We start from the raw sequence: 24,405 nt of genomic DNA, 5'->3' as shown, positions 1-24,405 counted from the left end.
AAACACGTGGGATCCAGGTAATCCAACCCACCCAGCTGGAGTCCACAGCTGCTTGGGGCTGAGGAGAAGGAGGCCAGGTCTTCTCTGGCTGGATTCTGCTGAAGACATGGTGGAGCCTCCTTGGCTGGTTCTTCAAACGTAGCCAGGTTCTGAGCTCGCGGATCCTGCACTAATACCAGGATGTTGTTATCCATCACCCGGAACACCTTGGCATACTCCTTACTGCCTTCGCAAGTACTGGGCTTCTCTGTCTGGTGGCTGTTTTCTTTCTGTTTTGGGTGCAGTGATAGTGCTCCATCTTTGTTAACCTTGTGAATCTCGACGTAATCCAAGGGTTTCACAGAGATAAAAGGGGTTTTCTCCTGGGGCAACAGCCATGCTGTGCCTTGGTCAGTCTTGGAATGGAAGCTTTTCACTTCCTTCTGCTCAGCTGCCTTTTCCTCCCCTCCAGTCTTGGTGGTTTTTGAAGATCTTAATGCTTGTGTGTCTGTTTTGTCCAACAAGATGGCCGATGTCCCTGTCACGCCCAGGGCCAGCTTACACATGTCGGCGATGTTGTGGTAAGAAGATCTGGGGCTGTGTTGGCTAGGGGGTTGTGGTAAAGGCCATGTTGAAGATTTGGAGACATCAGCAGGGAAATAGGGGATTTTGCCTTCTAAGCGTGCGCTCTGGGCGTCCCGAGTGTGGGTAACCTTTGTTTGGGGATTTTCTGGCTTCTCGATGTCCTCAGGAGTGTTAAATGTGGAGGGATTTGCCCGGGCTTCCTCACACTTTTTAGACAAAAGGGAAGGGCTGTCGCAGCTGCCTCGGCCAGAGTCGCTGTCTGGATCCAGGGATGTAGGCTTCTTATCTTGACCCGGGTGTTCTTTCGAATGGGCCGGCATCAGCTGCTGGTCCTCACTGTCATCCACTTCCAAAAACTCCACCAGCAAGTCCTCACAGTCGGAAATGGGAGGGAAGTCTTGGCACCCCAGGGCACTCAGCAGTTCTTCAGACTTGCCCTTCTAGTAAAAAGAGAGACAGCTGTTAGCTTCCTATCATTTCACATTGGCATCACAGCCAAGCCCGCAGTCTTCAAAAAGGGTGTGTAGGACGTGCTAATGGTCTCCCAGAGTTTCCAAAATGTCAGACATGTTGGTATGAGGCTATCTATAATCACCTCCTGGACTACTACACATCCATATTTTTCTTTCAGTCAATTCATCATTTTAACTTAGTGTCTTAAGCAGTCATGATTATGAGTTTAATGGGCTAGTAGTATATGCACAAATAATAAACATATACCTACCAAATACGAAGTTTGTGAAACATCAAAAAACTACAGTGCTCATGCCCGCATTTGGTGTTTTGGGATCCACGGGCCCTGAGATCTGGTTGCTGGTCTCCTAACCAACTCCATCACCTTTTGGAGTCTGGCAGTGGTCAGCAGATTCTTGTCTCTTCCTTCTTTCTCAACTCTTCCTCTTCCTACTTCTTCCTTACTCCTCCCTTCTCCTCCTACCCTACTCTCTTCTTTCCTTTTGCTCCATTTCCTGTCCTTCCTCCTACCTCTCCCTCTCTCCCTGCGGTCCCAGTTTCCTTCCTCTCCTCCTCTCTGTTCTCCTCCTTCTCGCCTCCTCCTTGCCTCTTGTTTTCCACCTTTCTTCCTGATCCCTTGACTTTGGTCAGGTAAGGGTACCCAAATCTTGATTCTATCACTTTTTAAAGGGTTCTGACTTTGGATGGGCTTCTATATGGTCCTTACTTTCTCCGTCTCTAAAGTGGGAATAACAGTATCCATCTGCGAGAGTTCTTTTGAAGATGAGAGGTAATTGTGATTAAGAATATGAAAACTTTTTGTGTGTGTGTGTGTGTGAGAGAGAGAGACACACACACACACACATACACACAACACAGTAGTTATTTTATTATTAAGTCCCTGTGGCCACAGGATCAAATTTTGAGCTAGACAGTATTTAACTTACTTAGTTAAGATGTTCGTGCTGGCTCTATGAAGGTCAGTACTAGAGACGGGTAGTGGGGTAAGAGCACTGGACCAGGAGCCCAAGTTCTGAGGCTCTAAACCCTGTTCCAATACTTGCAATCAAACTGAGTGTACTCAAGCCAAATTCCCTGGGACTCACTTTTCACATTCTTGCTGTGTTGTTAGCCTCACAGTGGCTGGGTCAAGGGAAGTAATGTGCAGGCCATTGCTTTTAGATACGGCATTGTTAAGCTGAAGTCAAACTGAAACCATATATATCCATCTGGACAGAAACATAAAATGTCCTAACCCCTCTTTTTATTCAAAACAGTTGAATTTAAATCCCTCTTGAATCAGCCTAAGTGGGCCCGGGCAAACAGCAGCCCCCTGAACTGATCCAGTCTCTACTGAGTCCTCACAGTGAGCGACAATTACAATAGGATACTGCAATTGTGCAAAGAACACTCCAGTGAAAACTTTAATGGAAGTATGAAAAAGGAGGTGGTGGTGGGTCCCTGTTTCATATTAATCAAAATATTCACCCTCTTTCTAAATTGGTTATTTGCACAAAATGTTTATTTCTGTGCTTATGAACAGACCTGTTCTGTTCATAAGTAATACTTACCTTGCAAGTACTACTATGTATTTTCATGTTTTCTTGGCTTTCTCTCCTTACCCTCTGACATCTAGTGTCTGAAGGTAAGGACCCTCACACTTCCAGCCATCTTTCTGTAAACACATGTGCCAAGGAGCAGGGCAAGCTGGGCAGGGACTGAGCCTGCCAGGCTGAACTGATGGCAATTGTGTGTGCAAGTGTCCAGGTCATGATTACAAAGCAGTGAGTCACACTACCTTCTCTACCTCTGCTACTTACCTCCAGCAGATGAGTATCAAATCCCTTTATTTTTGGCCCAGGAACTGGTGGAAGGATGCAGGTGACCATGCTATAAAATAATTTGTGAAGAATTAGATGACTCACTTTCTCACTTTGTAATTTTTGAAAGACCAATATTCTTTAACTACCTGTTACATGGGCTATGGTGGACCAGAGTTAGATTTCTGGAGCTCCATGAGACTAAAGATCAATGGCAAAGACAATTAATAATTTTAGGGGCTGACATTGTAATTAGCTCTGGCTCCTAGAGGAGGCCGATGACAAAATGAGTAGATTTTTGGGACTACTTATTTCTCTTGATTGCAGCTTCTCTTAATGGGAGTTTAACTAATGTCCCACTGGGAGTCTTAGTTTGATGGAAAGAGGACCAGTTTCAAAGGAGTCCATCCTGTTCCCTTTGCTAACACTGATAAAAGATTTTCTATGGACAAACACACTGTAGTGAATGACTCAAAGGAAGTGTGCTTGACATATCATCTTTGCATTATCCTTTTTACTGCAATTCCTGACAGCCATGATTGGGAAGAGGGTTGACAGACAGTGAAGTACCTATGGCCTTTCAGAGCCACGGCTGCGACCATAATCAGACAGATGACTGCGGAGAGAACGGCCACAAAGATCCACACAATGGTATCTTTCATGGAGATGTCTAAAAAGCAGACAGTCAGAAAGATTTGATCACATCAAAGCATCATTAAAAACAAAAAAACACAACGAATAAGCAGAAGTTATGAACAAAATAGTTCCCCCCACTTCCCTACACCTCTTTTGATTTGAATAGCAATCTAAAGAGAGTAGCATCAGTAACACATTTAATTTTTATTATTAAATCTTAGTATGTTGTATATATTTTTACAGTACTCTACTAATTTCAAAATCGTTTTACATATTATTTTATTTGATCCTTTAAGAGGAAATTCAAGGTCACATGGTCCATTGCAGTAATAATAATAAAGGCCATCATGTATTAAGTTCTTGCTAAAGCCATCGAGGGTGCTAAACTCTTTACATACACTGCCTGGTATATAAAGATGAGGACATGGAGGCTCAAAGAGTGATTTCCCCACAAACATGTAAACTATAAACTACTGTTGGGATTTGAACCTGGACCTTCTGCCTCTAGACATTGTGCTTTTATTTAATTAATAAGAGCCAAGGCTGAACTGGATGCACATATGAATCTTATGACTCACAATTTAGGGCTGTTTCAATGCCAAGCCAATGCAAGCTTTGTGCTTTGGCCGGGCAAGTTGGTAGAAGAGCTAAGCTTTGCCATGTGGTTCTGGGTAAGATCTCTAACTTCACTGAGCTTCATTTTCCTCATTTTTGATTCCTAATGCTAATCCTATTCTCTCTGAAGACCTGAGAAGGTTGGAAAGGGCAAGCAAGGTCAAGACTTTATAAACCATAATGTACTTTAGAAATGTAAGATGAATTATTCTCTTGTGGAGCACAAGCCACCATGTTTATTGGCACTTAGAACTGGGTGTCTCTTTCATACTGTACCTTCATACAAGGGTCAAGAGGTAATTGAGATCATGGACTGAAAATTGATTAATGCCTTTGAAGTGGCATACCACCTTACAAATTTTGGGACAGCTAGATGATGACCTTGAGCAAATGGAGAGGGCAGAATGACTGACCATCAAACCCTTTGAGACATGCCAAACCCATGTTTGTAGTCTTATCCTAGAAACAGGTCCTCACTGACAGTGACCCAGAGAGCAGTGCTACATTTCCAGGCATCTTGGTACTAGATGGAGAGATGATAAACCCACCTCTCTTTATTCTTCTGGCCAAGGCTTAAAATAGTTTTTCTGTTAGTAGTTACTACATGCAAACTTACTGAATTTATTTTGTTTTAGAAATATTTTGGAGTATATGCAAAAGGGAGCCAAGACACTCACCATTAGGTATCTGGATAGAGCTCTTTGGGCTCCACTCACTCCAGAATCCATGGTCTGGCTTGCAGCGAACCTGGACAAGGTATTTCTGTCCTGGGTATAAGCTGAGAATCTTAAACTGAGTCTGCTGTCCAGCAAAATGAGTCTAGGGACAAACAAGGAAGATAGAAGTCATTCCCCTAGATAATAAACTATTGAAGAACCGAGGTCAGCAGATTCAATTTTGTAGATAAATCTCTGTTCTTCTCACCATTCCACCCTCCTAGCTCATCTTTTCCTCCTCACAGGGCTCACACAAAAATTAATGGGTTTTCTACCTCTTCATGGGGAACTCTATTGACACCGAGTCAAATATTCTGCTTCCTATCCTCTACCCACTTCTAAATTCTACTTTATGGAAGACAACCAGTGAATACAATTGAAAAGTGGCTATTTTGTCAACCCTAATGACTTTATTGATTCATATTACCAATTAGCTAAAGCCCCTAGGTGAAAGAGAACAGGGACTTCAAGTTTGTTGAAACAATAGCGTACAAGCAAAACAATCAAGGGATGAAGTTGTCATCTCTCTGATCCCAGAGTCAGTCTTAGCGTCATTTCTGGTGGGTTAACCAGATGATTTCCATCTCCTGGCATGAGGCACCTACAATCACCTCTGAAGTATTCTTGCTAAAACTTGTTCAACCCAAACCTGATCAAGTTTCTAGATCTAATTGTCTGGTTACAGGAAATACAGGGCCAGAGAAATTAACCAAATGACCTCACAGAGAAATCATCAGACAAATGCATTCTATAGGACAAATGACCCACTCTCCCGAGTATGTTGAGATGGAAGCGACAGAACAACCAGCCACGTGTGGTCTTAGAGTGGATTCTGGTTTGGACAAACTAGCTGTTAAAGGTATTTCTGGAAGTAATTGGGGGAATTAAAATATGGACGGGCTATTTAATGTTATTAAAGAACTTTAATTAATTTTCTTTGTGTAACCTTATTATTTTGGCTATGTTTGGAAATGTTCCCTTTTTAAAAATTTTGTATTGCTATCATTGCTAATGGGTTTGAGAGTATCTTTTTTTAAATTGAAGCATAATTAACATAGAGGTGTTACATTAGTTTCAGGTGTTCAATATAGTGGTTCAACAATTCTATGCATAACTCAGTGCTTATCACAATAAGTGTACTCTTAACCCCCTTCACCTATTTCATCCATTCTCCCACCCACCTGCCCTCCGGCAACCACCAGTTTGTTCTCTGTATTTGAGAGACTGTTTTTTTGTTTATCTCTTTGTTCTTTGTTCATTTGTTTTGTTTTTAAATTCCATATATGAGTGAAACCAAATGTTCCTTTTTTTTCTTTTTAGATTTTAAGTAGGTTCCATACCCAGTGTAGGGCTAGAACCTACAACCCTGAGATTAAGAGTCACACACTTCACTGCCTGAGCCAGCCAGATACCCCTCAAATGTTCCCTTTTTAAAAGAGAATATATAGGGAAAGGGAGGAAAAACTGAATTGGAAGAAATCAGAGAAGGAGACAAACCATGAGAGACTCTGGATTCTGGGAAACAAACTGAGGGCTATGGAAGGGGGCTGTGGGCGGATGGGGTAAATGGGTGATTATGGAGGGCACGTGTTGTGATGAACTCTGGGTGTTATAATGCAACTAATGAACCGTTGGAGACTACATCAAAAACTAATGATGTACTATATGCTGGCTAATTGAACATAATAATAAAAAATAAGAAAATAAAATAAAAGAGACACGGACTAAAATATTATATAATATTATAATACTATAGAATATTTAAGAGTAGACTATTATAATGCCTATAATTTACTGTATTATTTCTTTTTTACATTGAAGTATTTGCCAGTGAATAAAAATACCATTGATCACGGACCGGTTACACTGAGACTTTTTCCTCCTACTAGTGCCACATAAGTACACTCACAAGTATCTCAAACTAAGATTTCCTGAAGGACATGGGTTGGAGATCGGGTGAAGGACACTGTTCAGTGCAAGGAGCTAGCTAGCCCTGGGAGAGTATGGAGATGACCTTCATCAATCCCAGTGGAGGTGAGGAGGACCATCCATGCCAGGGTAGGTCACATCAGCGTTGAGAGGGCAACAGGGTTACCCAAAAATGAGGAGGAACGACTTACTCTCAGCACGAGGGCTTCACCTTTGCCAAGGACCATGTTCTTTTCAAAATCTTCTAGCTGACTTACCTCCCACTCAGTAGCTTTCTCGGGTTTTAACCGAATTTCATACTGGAGTGTGAGCCAACCAGATCTAACATCAACCAGGGTGGGTGGGTACCATTTAATCCACAGGTATGTTTTTTTGTCTTCTGGCTGTTTTAATTCCAAAGTTAGGTTCACAGGAGGGTCTGGTTCAACTGTAGACAGGAAAGAAACTCCATATTTAGTAAAAGTGGGATCTGAACACAGAATAACAAGTCTTAGAGGGGGCTCTCTCTACTGTTTCACTCCACTGTGGTTATGAGACTCTTGGCATTTGGTATCAGGTGCTGGTCAGCAGAACTGGGGTTAGGTTGAAGCAAGCACAATGCAAAATTTAAGAAGGCACACATGACCAACAAGGACAGGAAAGAGGCTCAAAAGTCATTGAGAAACAAAGGTCAAAGCCACAATGAGATACTGTCTCATACATGCTAGGATGGCTAGAATTCAAAAGGCGAAAAAAACTAAGTGTTGGTGGGAACACTGGAGAAAGTGGCACCCTTGTACATTGCTGATGGGAATATAAAGTGGTAGAGCCACTGTGGAAAAAAGTCTGGATATTCCTTAGAAAGTTAAATGTGCTAGTACCATGTCACCCATCAATTTCACTCTTACATCTCTACCCAAAAGAACTGAAAGCAGGTGTTCAAACAAAAACTTGTACTTGATTGCTCATAGTACACTATTCACAGTAGCCAAGGGGTGGAAACAACCCAAATGTCCACCAAAGGATGAATGGATAAATAATATCCATATCGTGGGACATGACTCAATCATTAGAGGGAAGGAAGTACTGATACATGCTAGAACATAGATGAATCTTGAGAACATTATACGAAGTGAAAGAAGCCAGACACAAAAGGCCACATACTGTATGATTCCATATACTTGGAATATGCAGAATAGGCAAACCTTTAGAGACAGAAAGCAGACTAGTGGTTGTTCTGGGGCTGGGATAAAGCAGGGATTCCAGAGTAACTGGTTAATTGCTGTGCAGTTACCATCCGGAGTGACAAACGTGTTCTGGAACTAGAGCGTGAAGGGTGCATAACTGTGTGAATGAACTAACACCCACCGGATCACACATCTTAAAATGGCTAAGATGGTGAATTTTATGTTATGTGTATTATGCCACACACACAAAAATAAGGAGGCACTTATTTTCAGGTTCCTGTAAGTACAACTGTGTGACTATCCCCTGAAGAGTGCCTTAGGTACCAACTTGTCTTGCCCTAATCTCAGTCCTGCTGGTCAGTAGTATTTTCTCACTTCATTTATTACCTCCTCAAATAAGTCTCATGCCAGGAGGGATGTGAGTGTGATTGTAGTGTATTGGGCATTATAACCTACAGTTGCCTAGAAAAGTGGACTTCAGAAAATCTGCCACTAATCCTAATGCTTATATGTCACTAAGTAAATATCTATGAAAAATTATTTTATCTGTACTTACTAAATCAACCTGAGAAACGCCTTTGATCAAAAACTATTGGTACAAAACTGCCAGCAAAATGTTTAAGCTAAATCCTTTAGAGCAAAGTTTCTCAACCTTGGCACTATGCATTTTGGACCGGACACTTATCTATTGGCACGTTGGGGTGGGTGGGAGGGATGCAGTCCTGAGCTCTCTAGTGTGCCTTGCGGTGTTTCTGGCCCCTACCCATTAAATGTCAGCAATACCCTGAGCCTGCTCCCCTACGTTGCAATCATTGGAGAGGTTTCCTGTCATTGCTAAATATCCTGGGGGAGACAACACAGCCCCGAGTTGAGAATCACTGCTTTCAACCATCTTCGACATTGCTAAATGTAATTCAACAGCAGTACCAACAAGAACAGTAACGAAATCTATTTCTGAGAGATTATCTGCCAATATTGTCATTCTGAACATTCTGGGTTATCCCTGGCTGATCGAGAAGGTACTGTGCTTACTGATTTAAAAAAATAATCTCACGCTGGCACCACACCCAGCTCAGAGCCTGACATGGGGCTCGATCTCACAATCCTGAGATCATGACCTAGCTGAACTCAAGAGTCCGACATTCAACTGATGGAGCCACCCAGACACCCAGCACTGATTATTAAATGAATTCTATGGCTTGTCACCAACACTGTGTGCTGTACGGTCATATGAGAGCTCCATAAACTCTCCGATTTTTTGGGAAATAGGGGCCAGCACTTTTTCACCACAGAAGTTGTTTCCCAGAGTTCATGTGAAATTGGTTCCTTCATCAATTTCACTTTGTAAAGTTACTACTCTTCAGTGATTCTGTTTTTGTGCATGAATGTGTGCATGTGTGTGTGTGTGTGTGAGACTACTTTCATTGTAGCAATGGCTCCTTCCAGAACTTCTTTTGCCTTTGCTCTTTTGCCCTCCTATGTTAAATCCATAAGAAAGAGCCCGAGACAAAGGAATTACTTGGCATTTCGCATCTTAAAGACTTTGAATCTCAAGAAAGTTATATGACCAGAATTTATTTTATTCCTATTTGCCACTGGGGTTGCTTTTCTCAGTTTCTTAAACTAAACTCAAATTCAGTTTCCACCCCCAGGCTCATTCCAGTGATTTGCTGCAAGAGAAAATATTCAAGTGTGTACTGGTTGGTGTTGGAAGCTTTTCCAGTTTTTAAGGATAAACCACTGATAACATGCCATTGGGATGATATGCAAGTGAACACTTGAGAATCCTAATCTGATTTTCCTTACTGAGTGGTGTTAGGTAAATCTGGAAGACTTGGGTAACCATGAACCTAATTAGCTACTCCCTAGATTATGATGCAAGATGAGGGTTGAACCCTGGCCTGGCCAAGCCATCTCTTGTCCTAAGATTCCCGTGGTCAGCCATGCCACACTGTCCAGGCCACAGCAGTGATGCCTAATTACCCTACAACTCATGGTTGATTGTGTAAAGCCAGATGCAGCGTTTGGGTTGACTTAGTTTTGCTTTGCTAATGACATCTCCAAACATTGTACTTGCGATCTTGGCCTTCAGACTGCTGTTCAAGTAGTAGTTTTACTCCCCAAATTATTTTTAAAATAATAGCTCCAGTTACTAAGAAGCACCTGTATATTGAGGACTGAATTTGGGGCAAATGGGTTGGCACAATCCCTGTGGGTGCAGAAGCAAATAAACGCCTTCTAGGAGCTCTACTCCCTGCAGGAACTCTGTGTTCCATGGGGAGAGAAAGTCAGGGAGAAGGGGACATTGGTTGTGGGAGGAGGGCTGGAGGGAAGGAGTGATAAGGGACGCATAAATAGAACATTCCTTCTGGATGCAAGAGGATGAGAAGAAGGCTCAAGTGAAGGCACAGAAACATAAGGATCCCACATCCCAGTCCTACTCCCATGAATGACTTGATAAAAATGGGTTTGAAAAACCAGTTGAGAAAGATATTGAAAATTTTCTTCTTTCTTTCTTTTCTCCCAAAGCCAAGAAGACTCAAGCTGAGTCCTACCACTGGTAAATCCATAAGGAGTAACCCATTCCTGACCCACTGTCGCCTTTTGCCTTACCAATGTAAGTCACGTCCACATAACGTGGATCCGAGGAACTGCTTCCCATCTCGTTTGTGGCATTTATTGTGATGATGTACATCGTCCATATGGAGGTGTGCTTCTTGTTGAAGTAACAGGAATTGGGGCCACTGGTTATGTAGTCTGGACATTCATGTGTGGTTGTTTCTCTGCAATGAGTAGTGCATTAGCAGCAAAAAAGGAAGCGGTCAACAGAGTTTAGTTTCTTTCTGAGTATATCAGTAACACTGGCTTTTGGGGATCAGACATTCGAAATGTAAGAACCAGAGCTGAGGAACAGCTCCCCAAACTTCTGTGTCCTGCCCATGTCAGCTGGGGGTGAGACAGGCAAGTTGGAGATGGTAGAAGGGTTATGTTAGATCCTCAACGACTCTGCTGCTCATTGACACCTCTCTTCCATAGGTTTTTGTGGGCTTTGTGCTATATGCCCCCTGCCAACAAGTGCTTGAGCTCTCAATGGCCAAGGCCCGGCCCTGCCCAGGGAATGGCCACTGGTCATGTCAGGACTCGTGACCCTCCCCTATACATACACCGGGGGCCGTGCACAATGTGGCATTTACCGCGCACATGTGTCGATTGAATTACATTTCACTTAAAGAAGATGAAAGAGGGTAAACATTGCTGTCAGTCTATTTCAGATGGCCTCAAGTCAAAAACAGAGTAACATGACTAAGAAAGGGGCCGTTTCAGGCCCAGGAGGCCTCCTTAGGCTGCCTCCATGAGACATCAGGGCCTCAACGCAAGATCCAGCATGAGGTGTGAAGGCTTTCTTAGCTTGGTTGCCAGTTTGAGTCCCTGAACTCAATTTACATGATACCCCTCTGGGTCCCACAAGGGACAACAATGTTGCATACAACAAAGTATATTTGAGATGTGGGCCAGGTGTTGCAACAGGTAAGTGCTTTCTTCTCTGGGGAAGGATACAGCCCTCCTGGGCTTTCCAGGATGGTTTCATTGTGAGTAAAACAAAACTCTGCCCAGAGAGGCCCTTGTTAAGCCCTTGACGCCACCCTAGGTCCACATATGCCCTCTGGAAGATCAGAGATCCTGGCTCAGCAAATGCTAAGGAAACATCCTTATCTCACTTCGCTTATGGGGCTCTTTACTTTCTCGGTCACAGAACAAGTTTGAAAACCTAATGTACTGTGGTGGTTACGGATTATACGATAATCCTCTGAGATTGCGAAAGTAAAAACCGGCCCAAGATTTACATCTAAAGATGACTAGCCTTTAGGAAAGATCAATATGTGACCTTGGGCTACAACCTAAGCTTGGGACAGACACTAAGAATAATTCTGGGCTGTATTACTGGTGTGTTGGATGACCTCATACTCATGGAGAGAGCTCCTCAAGGACATTAACCAGAGACTGTAGACACAGGCAGTGGAGCTCTTTTCCCTGGTGGTAGGAGCCTTACTCGTGCCAATCCAGGGAAGTGTGGTAACTCTAACTTTGGGCCCCCAGATTGAGAGCATGTGGGGGTTGATAGGAGAGAAGAAAACTTCTTACCCTTCCTTGTGATACGTCAGCGTGTATTTAGTGGGAAGCCCTCCATCTTCCCCAGGTTTCCACCAGCAGGTGAATGTTTCCTTTTCAGGAGAACGACATTTAGAGATCACAGGTTTTCCAGGAGGTGATTGTCCTAAAAGGAGCCAGAAGTCATTTGAGAATAAGGTGCATTCAACTGACCCTCCTACTGGTGACAGAAGCAGAGTGATGGGACCATGTCAGTGATGAAGTGATGAAGTTTGGGATGAGGAGGCAGAGGGGTGGGGGGCTCAGAAATACCAGCAACATTCCTCTGTGGGCTGCCCTGATGTTGGCAGGACTGAGAGAGAAAGAGAGCGAGAGTGAGCGACAGAGAGAGAGCTGTGTGTGTATGTGTGTGCATGTATGTGTGTGAGTGTGTGTGTGTGTGTGTGTCCTGTGAGGCAGAGATGGCCACTAACCAGGACCGGTGACTAACTGTAAAACTGCAACAGGATGAACATCAAGGGTGGGCTGGATACGTGTAGACTGAAGGGTATGTGGCCCTTCCACGATCCCAGAGTCTATGCAGTTGACATCTTCCCATAGTAGAAGAGTGACCATGAAAAGCATTCTGCCCCAGGCACAGGCATCCTGGGACACTTTGCTGACACATTGCTCTCTAGCACTTCTCCATCCACTCACAAATCTCCATCCTTCTGCCATTCCCACACAATTAACTCAATCTGGGACCTTCTGTTTTCTTCTTTCTATCACTGACACTCATTTGGTTGCTTCCCCCTCACCCCATCTTCTCCTTCCCCTCCTGTTTCCCTTCACTTTCCTTTGACTCCATTTGGCTTTGATCTCTGACCCAGTCTCACCATCTGTCTCATTTATCTCCTCATTCTCCTGCCCTCATTTCTGATTCTCGTTTTTTAGTCCCTTTTGTCTTATATTTCCCCCTTCCCTCTTGGGTCTTTTTGTGGTGAGGCGGCAAAGGCTTCCTTGCAGTTCTATGAATCTTTATGGGGTGGGGGGCATGGTAGGAGGTGGCGGAGTGACTCGCTGCTCTCCTGGTTACCAGCTACCATTATTATCCAAGAGCCATACCTGACCCCAGTTGGAAGCTAGAAGGTGATGTGGAAAATACAATGTCAAGAGGATGGGGTTTTTCAGTTGCTTCATCCCCAAAGCTCTTGGTCAACTGCTTTGACCCCCTTCCTTGTATGTCAGGTTTAAAGAGGAAGAGGGTGGCCCTGGGCCTTTGCCTTGTGCCTCCTGCTAGGCAGCAGCCCCATTGTGCCCATCCCCATAAAACCCCAGGCCATCTTCTTCTTGGTCGAGTTGGATGCCTGACTGTTTAGTTCAAGAAAATCAGCAGCAGAGAGGAGAGCTTCGGAAAGGTGTCAGTCTCAGCAATTCAGAGCAGGGGTTTTTCTCCGTTTTCTCTTATACTTGTCTCCCCTGTCCCCGACTGCTGGCTCCTAGGCCACACGTTCTCTCTGAGCACCAGATCAGAAAGATCAAGTCTGGAGGAGAACATGCATGGGAAGAGAGGACCCCAGGCAAAACTGGCCAGAAAGAAGAAGTCCATGGAATGATATGACACTGCACAGGCGGGGGCTGAGGACAGCAGGCTGGTCTTGTCAATGGGAGCTAAGCTACCCTTGAGCTCCCAGCTACCCTGAAAACCATCAAAGGATTATAGGAAATCTGAAAACTCCATGCCAGCCAGCCTGGGATTAGGTCGGCCAAAATCTGTAACACTGTTTATGCTCCAGGGAAAATTTCTTTAGGATAATCTCATAGGTTGAAGTGATTCGTTTGTTGTGTGTGTGTGTTTTTCTTTGTTTGTTTGTTTTGTGGCTGGGAATGGGCCTGTGGGGCAGATTTTTATTTTTTCTTTTTTAAAAAACCCCAAACCCTATGGCTCAATAATGAGCATCCACAGAAGCCAATTAAGGCAACTGTTGATTATTTGAGTACTTCAAGTTTCCCTATGGATTATGCTGATCTCTGCTGTCCTTTTTCTCTCTCTGGAATCTTCTCTCTTTCACATTTCACTGGTTATTCAGGAGAGGAGAGCATAGTTGTGAAATTACAATTAGTCAAATGTTCCTTTCACTCACTTTAGCAGGGAGAGTGAAAATGAATGGACTGTCTCACTATTCTTAAAATGCACACAGACAGAAGGACAACCACGTAGATATCGTACCCACAGGTACATACGTATGTCCACATTAGAGCCCACCTCACAAACACACAGACAGCCCCCCGCCCCCACATATATGCAACTGCAAAAGAGGAAGCCCACTTGGAAAATACATGGAAATATACTGGTACACAGGGATACACTAACAGATGGAGACTCATACTGGTATACACAGAGTAGCATTTGCAATCAGATACACATGGAAAAGTTAGTACACATAGAATTATATACAAAAGTATCCCCACCCAAAAATACACAGAGGTGGGCACACAGAAATGTACATACACCAACATGCACGCTCTGGTTGTGAACTTCATCTCTCCCATGAGCACAGATAATAGATTAGTTTCCCATCATAAAACAGCGATCCCTTTTATCTCTTTATTGTTCTTCAAAGATTTTCCACATACATCACTTCATCGGAGGTGGAGGGTACATCTTTGTCCTCACTTTGAAAACGTGGAAACCCAGAGAGATTGGGTGATTGGCTCAAGGTCACATAGCCAGTAGTAGCTGACAGAAGCTGGACCCAGAGTCTGGTCTTATCATTCATCCAAGCTGCTTCCCTGAACTCCCAGAGTAAGGATAGAAGGCAGAGCACAGAGACACGCTTTTGCATTCATTGCCTTCATTCTTTTGCATTAATTTCTGCATTGATTTTAATGCCAAAAATATTGCAAATAATTTAACAGCTGCAAGTGACATTTTCATCGCTTGTAACTGCAGGGCTAGCTGGACTCCCCATCCTCTCGAAAAACACCCCAGGGAATTAGAGAGAGCAGGATAGTTCCTTACTTACCATTCAGAAGACCGGTGTTGAGAAAAAGTAGCAAAATGAAAACAACGGTGGATGCCACACTTTCCTTCATTTTGGCTCCTTTCTCTTTCTAGAGGAAATGTATCAGACGTTCGCTGAAAGAGAAGGCACCGGGCAACTCTTGTAAAGCAACAGGCTGGCCAGGCACATGCACTACTTTACTCTGGGTGTTTGCAACTGATCCTGGCTCCTTGCTTAATGTGAATGACAAAACAGGAGGAAAGGAATGTAGGAAAATATAACATGGTTGAATGGCTTGGCTCAGACGCACCCGTGCACACATGCTAGGAAAAATTCTACCACCAGAGGTCATCAGATGACAATGTTCAAGGGCAGCCGCGGGGCAGCGCTCCTGCGTGCAGACCCCCAAGAAAAATTGTCCTCTTTCCACCCTTTGGTCGCTTGACCATGTATCACCCATTTTAAGCGACAAAGATTGCATGCCCTACAAGAGAACCATTCTGGGAGGGCTTTGATCCAACAGCCAAAAATAAGTCTGCACACTCAGTAAGTAGCCTCAGTATGAATTCAACCTGGTCTCGTGTATGCCAAGTGTGGGGGGAAGGGCTGTGTGTCTCTGAAAACATAGGCTGAGCAAGAAATTTGCTGGGCTGTGGGCATAACTGTGAACCACACAGTGAAATCCAGTGAACCTCCATGTGCTTTCCTTCTCCTTTTTCAACCAACGACAAACCCCAGTAATAATTCAAGTCCCTGGTTTTGGAGCATTAAGTAAATTTTCAACCTGCAGGGGTTGAGAGTTTTGAACAATTTATTACTAATACTATTATTTTTACCCTTGGAACCAATTTCAAAGCCTCTAAGTGTCCTTTTGAGAAGAAAACATTTTTAAAAGACATTTGAAAAAGGCTCATTAGTCTTGTTGGACTCCAAAAAACTCTCAGAAAACAACAGATTTGATGAACTAAGTGTAAATTCTTGGAAACACATGGCATATATTTTCTTTTAAATCTTATGATTTTTATAACTCAAGGGAAGACCATCCAGAGGCAAGGCTGCTCTTCTTGAGACATCTGAAACGGCTGGGTGTTGTTTGATGAGCCCTGAAGAGACCAGACTTCACCCATCCCTCTTGGCCAGAGCTGGTTCCCCATGTCTCAGCTGGACACCGCCTCATGGACAGCTTCGAGAAGGCCTTCTCTACCTGTTTACCGCCACCTCTGAGACCTACTTGGAAAAAGAAATCTTAGTGACAACAGAGATTTGGGGCAACTAGACACCATTAAGTCCTCTCTTCTGTCGGGCTCCTGTGAGGAAGCCAGGATGTTGCTCTCTGGGAACCTTCTAGTTGCTCTTCCAGGAATCCTTCCAAATGCCTCTCCCCCCCCAGGTTGCACTCTCTGAACTACCTGAGCCATCTAATCCCTTGGGTCATTCAATTTAAATCAAGTTGCTGAAGGATCACCAGGAGTGTAATCATGCCTACGGTGTCTGGAGCATTTACTACGGGCCAGACTGTGCCAAGTGTCCTCATCGTTTGCTTCCATTCAGCCCTCACGATAGCCCCATGAGTGGCACAGACTATTACCTCCCCTATGAAGAGGTGAGGATCTTGAAGCACAGAGAGGATTAGCAAATTGTCAGTCTGATGCCAATGGGAGAGAGAAATGTAGTGAATCTGAGAGCATCTGAGAATAATCTTGATTTGCAGACTGTGATGGACAGTGCAATGATCCCTCCTTCTGCGAGGGGTCGGGGGTGGAGAATGGAGACAACAGCAATGGGCCCAGACCTGAGGGAACAGCACGCCAGGCCTTGAGCAGGTATGGAGACAGGAGAGCTGGAGCTCAGAGAATTCACCTCAGCTGCCAGTCCTATATATGTCTGGGGCTCTCAGAAACTTTGCTCCCACAAATATGACTTCATTAGGTCTCTACAGCCCTGGAAGACTTCTTTGTCTTGGAGATCTGATGACCTCATCCTGGCTTAGGGATGGGATTTGGCCCCATGGCTAAAGAAGTTCTAGAATATCCTTTTATTGAGACTTCTCTGCTCTTTTGGGCATTGCCTCAAAATGTTTGAGATCAACATGCTGTAAATCACAATTTTTAGGCAAGGTCTGGACAGCTTTACCAAATCAGGGCCGCATGTGTTTTGCAAAAGAAATGGCTAGATGGGGAGAGCAGGGTGGGGGCAAGAAAAGCAGGCATTACCATTGCTCATGCTTCCTGGTGTGCTGGCCCAGGCTCAAAGAAACTCTCTTAAATGGAGTTTTCCTATAAGAAAGCTTTTAGGAAGTATTTTATGGGCTAAAAAACAAAACAAAACAAAAACAAAAACAAAAACCCATTTCCCCAGGGGATTTCCTGCACTGTCTTAGAATCTGGTTAATAACCACCATGCACTTTCTGGTGTTTTGAAATCCCCATTCCAGCGAATTAGATCTAGTGGTGTTGTTCCTGTGTTTCAGCAGTGGTTTCTCAACTCATGCTGTATCTTAGCCCCCGGCAGGTCAAATGCAGTGGGCTAGGTAAACTTTCACGAAGAAAGGTGATCTTGACTGCTAACTCCAGAGGGAGATATGCTGGATGTTACCCTGGGTCACGTATTGTGCTTTCTTCCAGAACCAAGCATACCACCTGCTTGTCCACTGACCAATGTTTAGGGCTGGTGGATACTAGGCTAGGGATAAATTTGTTTTTTGTTTCTTTAAGCCTCCCCCTGGCTACCCAGCCCCCACTGCAAGTGAGATCTTGATCAAAGGCCTCCTTGCCCACAGCCTGCTTTCAGTGATGGTTATGGGGGCAAATTGCTCCAAATATTTGGACTTCAATTAGGAAAAAGTCAGCCCCATAACCCAGTTCAGGACAATTATCTTGGCTTCAGTCCTCACTAGCTCCCTGGGTGTGATTGTGGTTTAAACATGCAAGACTCCGGACTGAAGAGCAGGTTTGTAGGAAGTCAGCACCTTACCCGTGATCAGCTGCCTTGCTTCTGAATCCTCAGAGACCCCCCCGACCCCCAACTTTGTGATCCTCCCATTATCTTATTCAAATATACCTTCCCACAGTGCTATGTCCCACTGTGGTATGATCTCCATAAAATCCTCCGACTTCCCCATTTCATTCTGCATCAATGCTGATCCTGCCCAGGCCCTCTTTTCCAGAAGCTTCCCTTCATCACCCTCTTCCATTAAGCCAAGTCTCTTCTACAGAGGTCAAGAGTTGAAAAAAGGAATTTTATGCCTCACGGCTTCTTTTCAAGGAAATAAGAGCTACTCTTCCTGGATGGAAAATCAGGGCCATAGTCCCACAGTGTGTGCTGATCCCACTACCCACAGTGGAAAGGGTCAACCATAGGAGGGGAGGCAGTGTGGCTCAGGAGAGTAAGAAGTAACAGATCTGAGCTCCCAACACACCACACCCCACTGTCTATCCACTGGCAGAGCCATTGTGTGCCCACCATCTGCATACTCTGACCCACTCAGGCCCAGATCAATTCTGAATGCCAGGGATCTCAGCTCTACCGTTTTGTGTGACTTGCTCCCCAAAACTGCTGATCCCCTAAGTGAGAGCAGTCCCCACCTTGTCCTGCCTCATCTGCCCCTATTGCTCCAATGTTCTAATCAGATTTTTGACCCAGTTCCCTTGACTGTAGAAATGGACCTACTATGCTAGGCAGTGACTCTGAGGACCTACTTAGCTATGGCAAGCTCAATTTCTGATGGATAAGTAGGGCCCACGTCAAGATTTGGATTTCTTTTTTCCCTCCCTCCCTTCCTTTTAAAGATTTACTTATTTATTTAAGAGAGAGAGATAAAGAGAGAGAAAAGAGAGAGAGCCAGAGGGAGAGAAACTTTAATCAGACTCCCTACTGAGTGGAGAGCCTGATGAGGGGCTCAATCCCATAACCCACGAGATTGTGACTTGAGTCAAAACCAAGACCTGACACTTAACTGACTGAGCCACCCAGGCACCCCAGGATTTGGATTTCTTTCAAGACCATTACACATAAGATATGCACACATTGTAAGTATTATGTTTAATGAATTACTGCAAAGTGGATATGCCCATGTTATGACCAGGTCAACAAACAGAACACTAGCAGTGCCCCCAAGATCCCCCTGGTGTCTCCCCCTGATCTCTACCCCACCCAATAGAAACCATTCTTCTGATTTCTAACATCACAGATTACTCTTGCCTACTTTTGTACTTTATAGAAATGTAATCATACAGCATGCCTTTGTGAGCGCGTGTGTCTGGCTTCCTTAATCCCACACTGCTCTATGACTCATCTTTCTACACGCAGTTCTACGAAGTTCATTTTCACTTCATCTCGTTTATCTTGTTTCATATTATGTTGAATGAAAGACCATTATCTATTCGTCCTACTCTGGATGGACAGTTGAGTCATTTCCAGGTTTTGGAAAACCTGGATTTTGATAAGACTGATCAAGACTCAGATGGCAGGACAGATACTGTGTGACTTCTCTTATATGTGGAACCTACAATAGAAATCTATCACCAATCTATATCTATAAAACTAAGCTCATAGATATGATGGTTGTCAGAGGCGGATGGGTGGGGGGTAGGGAAAAATGGGTGAACTGTTTTTTTCTTGTTTGTTTAAATAAACTGAATAAAAGATATATGAAATTAAAAAAAAATTTGATGAAGCTCCTAGTTTTAAGTGGATAAATTTACATTACTTACCAGAAAGGAAAGAAATTTATATGCTACGATTTTGCAGCATATACGTTTGTTGAAACAATAAAAAGAGTAATAAATAAGAACAAATGACCTGATGAGTTTTGTTGTATAAAATGTGTTTCAAGGAAGTTATTCTGAACGGAGACAGAAATACAAGACCTATTACAATTAGTGACCTTGAATATTTACATTTTTCAATAAGAAAGAAATTGAAACAGAAAATATCACCCATTTGTTGTATTTTTCTGAGCTTACTTGATACGTCATAAAGAGTATTTTCACAATTAAGAATGTTGCGTATTTTCACAATTAAAAATGTGGGTAAGAATCAACTGTAAATTTCAACACTTCCGAATGAAGAAACTTTGAATAAGAATACAGGACATTGGTGGTGCCTGGGTGGCTCGTTGGGTTAAAGCCTCTGCCTTTGGCTCAGGTCATGATCCCAGGGTCCTGGGACCGAGCCCACATTGGGCTCTCTGCTCATCGGGGATCCTGCTTCCCCTTCTCTCTCTTTGCCTGCCTGTCTGCTTACTTGTGATCTCTGTCAAATAAATAAATAAAATCTTAAAAAAAAAAAAGAATACAGGACATTATAAAACAACAACAACAAAAACAACAACAAAAACAACCACGACTCAGATGGTGGGGAAGCCCCAAACTCTTCGAATCTTGCATTCCTCTGCAGCTTGAGTTTCCCAACATCAATGGTGAGGACACCGCCTGCCACATTTCCTGACTATGAACGCAAAACAAATTTCAAATGTCTCTCTTTTCCTAAAAATGTAAAAAAGTCTTATTTCTTATAAACAAATTTTACATGTATTCATCCCTGCTTTAAGAGTTAGGTGCTTCCTTTGGGGTCTGCCTGTTTGGGGTTCTCTGGCCACCGGGTCTCCTTACCTGCTGTTCCACTGTGGCTAGATGGCCTGAGGCTAAAATAACAGGGAGAGAGAATCCCATAGATATCCTTTGATTTCCAGGAGTCTAGCTGGTCGTTCCAATACTGAATGCCAATGTTCAGTCTGGAAACACGAAGCCGTAATTTGCTCAGAGTGCGGAGAGCAGCAGAAGGCTGAGATTAAGGCTCAAGATTAAAAGCATTACATAAACTTTGCCCAAATGTTTATATATGCTCAGTGACTACCTGTAGCATGAGTAAATGAATCCGTGAAGCCGTCAAGGTGACAAAACCCAACAAGAATCTAATAAAATATGGGAGGAAACTCTGCATGCGAGAGAAGAACTGGTCCGATATTCGTCTTATCCAACACTAGATGTGGAGCCAGCTTAGTTTTCTGTCTTTAAGAGGCGAGGGAAGAGATTTTAAGGAGAACAGGGCAGCTGCTCTTTGACACAGACAGGGAAAGCTGGGGGTATGGTGTTCGGGGAGAGGAGATGGAGGGGAAGGGAGGCTCTAGCCCTCTCTGGGATCTTGTTTCTGTGTCTGGTCCGGACAGCATTTTTACCCATTTGTCAGTGAACCTTCACCGCAGGACTCTTGCACATGTGACCATCCGTTATTACGACTTTTTATCACTGCAGTGATCAAGTGTACATTTTATTGCTTCTCCAACAGTTGTCCATCTTATTCCCTATTGGGAGACATCTTTCGGTGGGAAATATCTGGCACTTTCCACAAGGGAACCACTTTTATATAAAATGACCACTTCATGAGAGCCCGACAGTGTGGTCTGAACACCACGGCCGTGTGGAAATTCCTAGAAACAATACAAAGGCTGATGTAAACTGTCCACCTCTGATTCCAGACACCCTCTCTCCCTCCTCTCCCAGGACCCCCAGAGGGGGCTCTGAGGGGGCACTTGGTGGAGACCGTGCTGGGAGACCGCCGGGATTCACATTAGGACAACGTAGGCAACTTCTTAAAAGTACCCATTCCTGTGACTTCTCCCTAGAGATTCTGCCTAATTGAGGGTTGGGGCCACCTGTATGCAGGCATTAAGAGGCTTTCCAGAACATTCCAATGTGAAGTGAAAGTGGGGAAGCGCTAACTGCCATAGTGTCATCTGACACATGTCACATCTCTGCTAAGAAGCTCCGTTTGACAGGAGAGGAAACTGGGGCTCAGAGAGGTAATGGGCTCTGTCTGCCATCCCTCCGGGTAGAAGACAGAGCAAAAATGGGAATCCAGTCTTTAGACTCTGAGCCCTGTCTCAAATTAATAACAACACCAAAGAGCACACGACAAACCTCTTGTCTACACGGTGAGTTACAGTGAGCAAAGCACTTTGCATTTTCTCACCACCATCACATTTTATTTTTACAGCAATACCAGGCAGTGGGCAGGGAATTGTTACTCCTCCTACTCCTTCTACTGCTGTTACTACTGTGACATCATTGTTCCCACTTCCGAGATGAGAAAACTGAAGCTCAGAGGGGTCAGTGGTTTAAGCCAATAACGTTATCTTAAAAGCCTCCAGTGTGCTCAAAAATGTGTGGTGAGAAAACTGGCAAACCCTTACACAGGACATGCTATAGGCCTCCTCCTCACAACAAGCCTGAGATGCAAGCACTAGTAATTACATGTCCATTTTACAGATGAGGACACTCGGGCTCAGAAGGGCTCCATGAATTGTCTAAGGTTATACAGCCAGTGAGCACTGTATGGAAGGGGATGAGCTCGGCCATTGGGCTCTGAGGTCTGTATTGTTAACCACCGGGCCATGGCCCCCAGAGGCCCTTGGGGATGTGGGTTCTGAGCTCCTTAAAGGGGCCCTATACCTGATAAAGGGTTCCCTCAGCGCACTTCCCCTATGCAGAGGTGGCTCTGGGGCGCTGGTGTCATTTAAAATTTTTAAAAAAAGTTTTATTGAAATATCATTGGCATAAAACACTGTATAAGTTCAAGGTGAACATCATGTTGATTTGCTACATTTAAATATTGCAATAGCATTACCACCTTAGTGTTAACACCTCCATCACCTGCCATTGATGGGAACACATAAGATCCTGTTTCTTAGCTGCTCTAAAGTTTATAACAGCATTGTCATCTATAGTCACGGTGCTCTGCATTAGCTCTCTAGGACTTAGTTTTTTACCGGCTGCGAGTTTGTAGTAGAAGAGGCATTTTTAAATGCTTTGTGCTTTCAAAAATATTTTTCAGTTGACTAGGGTTGCCACACAATGTTCCATTAGTTTCAGGTGGACACCATAGGGATTCAACCTCTCTCTGTCACCGATACTCAGCACGAGGGTAGCTACCATGTACACAGTGGGCTGCTATGAGAATACCACTGACCGGCTGCCCTATGTCATGCCTTCTACGGAAGGTGCATTTCCAGTGAACACTTAGGTAGTTCTTAGGCAAAGAAGTGGGGAAGGAAGATGTGAAGGTGGAATTGGCTGCTTCTCCACCCACTGGACCCAGACAGGGCATTTCCTCAAGCAAGCACCTGAGCCGGGGCATGCTCAGGGAACTTCCTGTGAGGAGGGCTCAGTGTTTCAGGAGCTGTGACATCAAGGGGACTCTCCGCAGGGTGCGCGGAGGCCGACTCCGACCAGAAGGCAATGGCTCATTTTCAAGAGTGCTGTAAGCCGGGTGGCTTCCTGTTAATAGCCTGAGATCAGGCACAGCAAGACTGTCTGTACCACAGGAACTGGCAAATGCGACAAACCAGGATTTCTTGTTTCTTTTCTTTTTCTCAGGGCAGTTGTGACTTTTCCGGCACACCCCTAACGAGGGTCCAGCTCCCAGGACTCCACGGTCTCCCACATAAGAGGAGGACATGGGAGTCAAACTTTGTGCAAGTTTGCAGACACCGCCCTCTGACTGGGAGATACCACGTGAGCCCAGACTCATTCCCTTCCTCCTTCCTTTAGTGGAAATGGTTCCCCTTCTTCCTCTTCCGCACCCCTCTCCTGTGCTGACGTCAGAGGGCCCTCCTGGGCTTCTGCTCGGGCCCTGCCCATTGCTGGCTCTGTATGTTAATGATTCAAAGTACTATTTTGTTCCTCTGGCTGACAACTGCATCCGAGATGGGGGTGGGGGCAGACTGTTTAATCAGTTCTCTAAATATGGTACACAAACCAAAACAAACACAACAACCTAATCATAACCTAAAGAAATGGAAGAAAAAAAAAAAAAGCCTCAGCCTACCTTGACTCTCCTAAGCATGCCTCCTACTTAGCCTGGGACTCCTGTGATAGAATGTTTTAGTTTAGCCTGAAGAGTGCCGTGATCCGGAAACCTCTACCCACAGGTTTCCATGGCTGGAGCCCTTGGAGACCTGTCTGTAGGTGCTGGGACAAATGTCCATCCAGTGAGAGAAGCCCAAAGGAAGTCTTGCATGGGTCCTGCCCAGGGCCCTGGTCCCGTAATTCTGCTGTCCACTCTGAAGATCCTAGCTCTCCCATGAGTTGGCCCAGCAGGTCCTGGATCTCTGCCCAATGCCCAGGCATCACAGCTCATCTGGCTGCCTGCTCCTTCCCTCTAGCGCAATCCCTCTCCTCCTCCTTCTTCACTCCCCTGCTCTTCTTGGGGGGATGAGTGGTTTGCAGGTCCTGGCTCCTCCTGATCTGATCCCTCTCATCCTAGAGAGTCATAGAGCAGGAAAGCAGATATTCTCTTCTCCTCTTGCATTCTTGTTATCAGCTGGGTTTAATCTCTGCACATCACCAAAGGCTTCACACCTCATTTGCTCATTGCTCTGTAATTCTATTAGCTCTGCCTGTCATCTCTGGCT

The 24,405-nt window shown here is 44.4% G+C and overlaps 1 protein-coding gene across 2 annotated transcripts in view; it reads right to left on the bottom strand.

Moving 5' to 3' along the window:
- PRLR (prolactin receptor) overlaps positions 1 to 24,405 on the bottom strand; it is a 175,179-nt gene that overhangs the window by 7,173 nt on the left and 143,601 nt on the right. For both annotated transcript variants that reach the window (XM_044232853.1, XM_044232844.1), the window contains exons 3-10: positions 15,015 to 15,127; positions 12,043 to 12,175; positions 10,513 to 10,682; positions 6,991 to 7,160; positions 4,766 to 4,907; positions 3,408 to 3,507; positions 2,838 to 2,907; positions 32 to 1,004 (exon numbers count right to left, since the gene is read on the bottom strand). In XM_044232853.1, coding sequence (XP_044088788.1) covers positions 32 to 1,004; positions 2,838 to 2,907; positions 3,408 to 3,507; positions 4,766 to 4,907; positions 6,991 to 7,160; positions 10,513 to 10,682; positions 12,043 to 12,175; positions 15,015 to 15,084 — 1,828 coding nt within the window. In that variant the 5' untranslated portion in view covers positions 15,085 to 15,127. The remainder of the gene's footprint in view (positions 1 to 31; positions 1,005 to 2,837; positions 2,908 to 3,407; positions 3,508 to 4,765; positions 4,908 to 6,990; positions 7,161 to 10,512; positions 10,683 to 12,042; positions 12,176 to 15,014; positions 15,128 to 24,405) is intronic.

The sequence above is a fragment of the Neovison vison genome, chromosome 1 (genome assembly GCF_020171115.1).
Source record: "Neovison vison isolate M4711 chromosome 1, ASM_NN_V1, whole genome shotgun sequence".
Lineage (NCBI taxonomy): Eukaryota > Metazoa > Chordata > Mammalia > Carnivora > Mustelidae > Neogale > Neogale vison.
The sequence above is the reverse complement of the archived record's forward strand: the minus strand, read 5'-3'. Positions and strand labels throughout refer to the sequence as shown.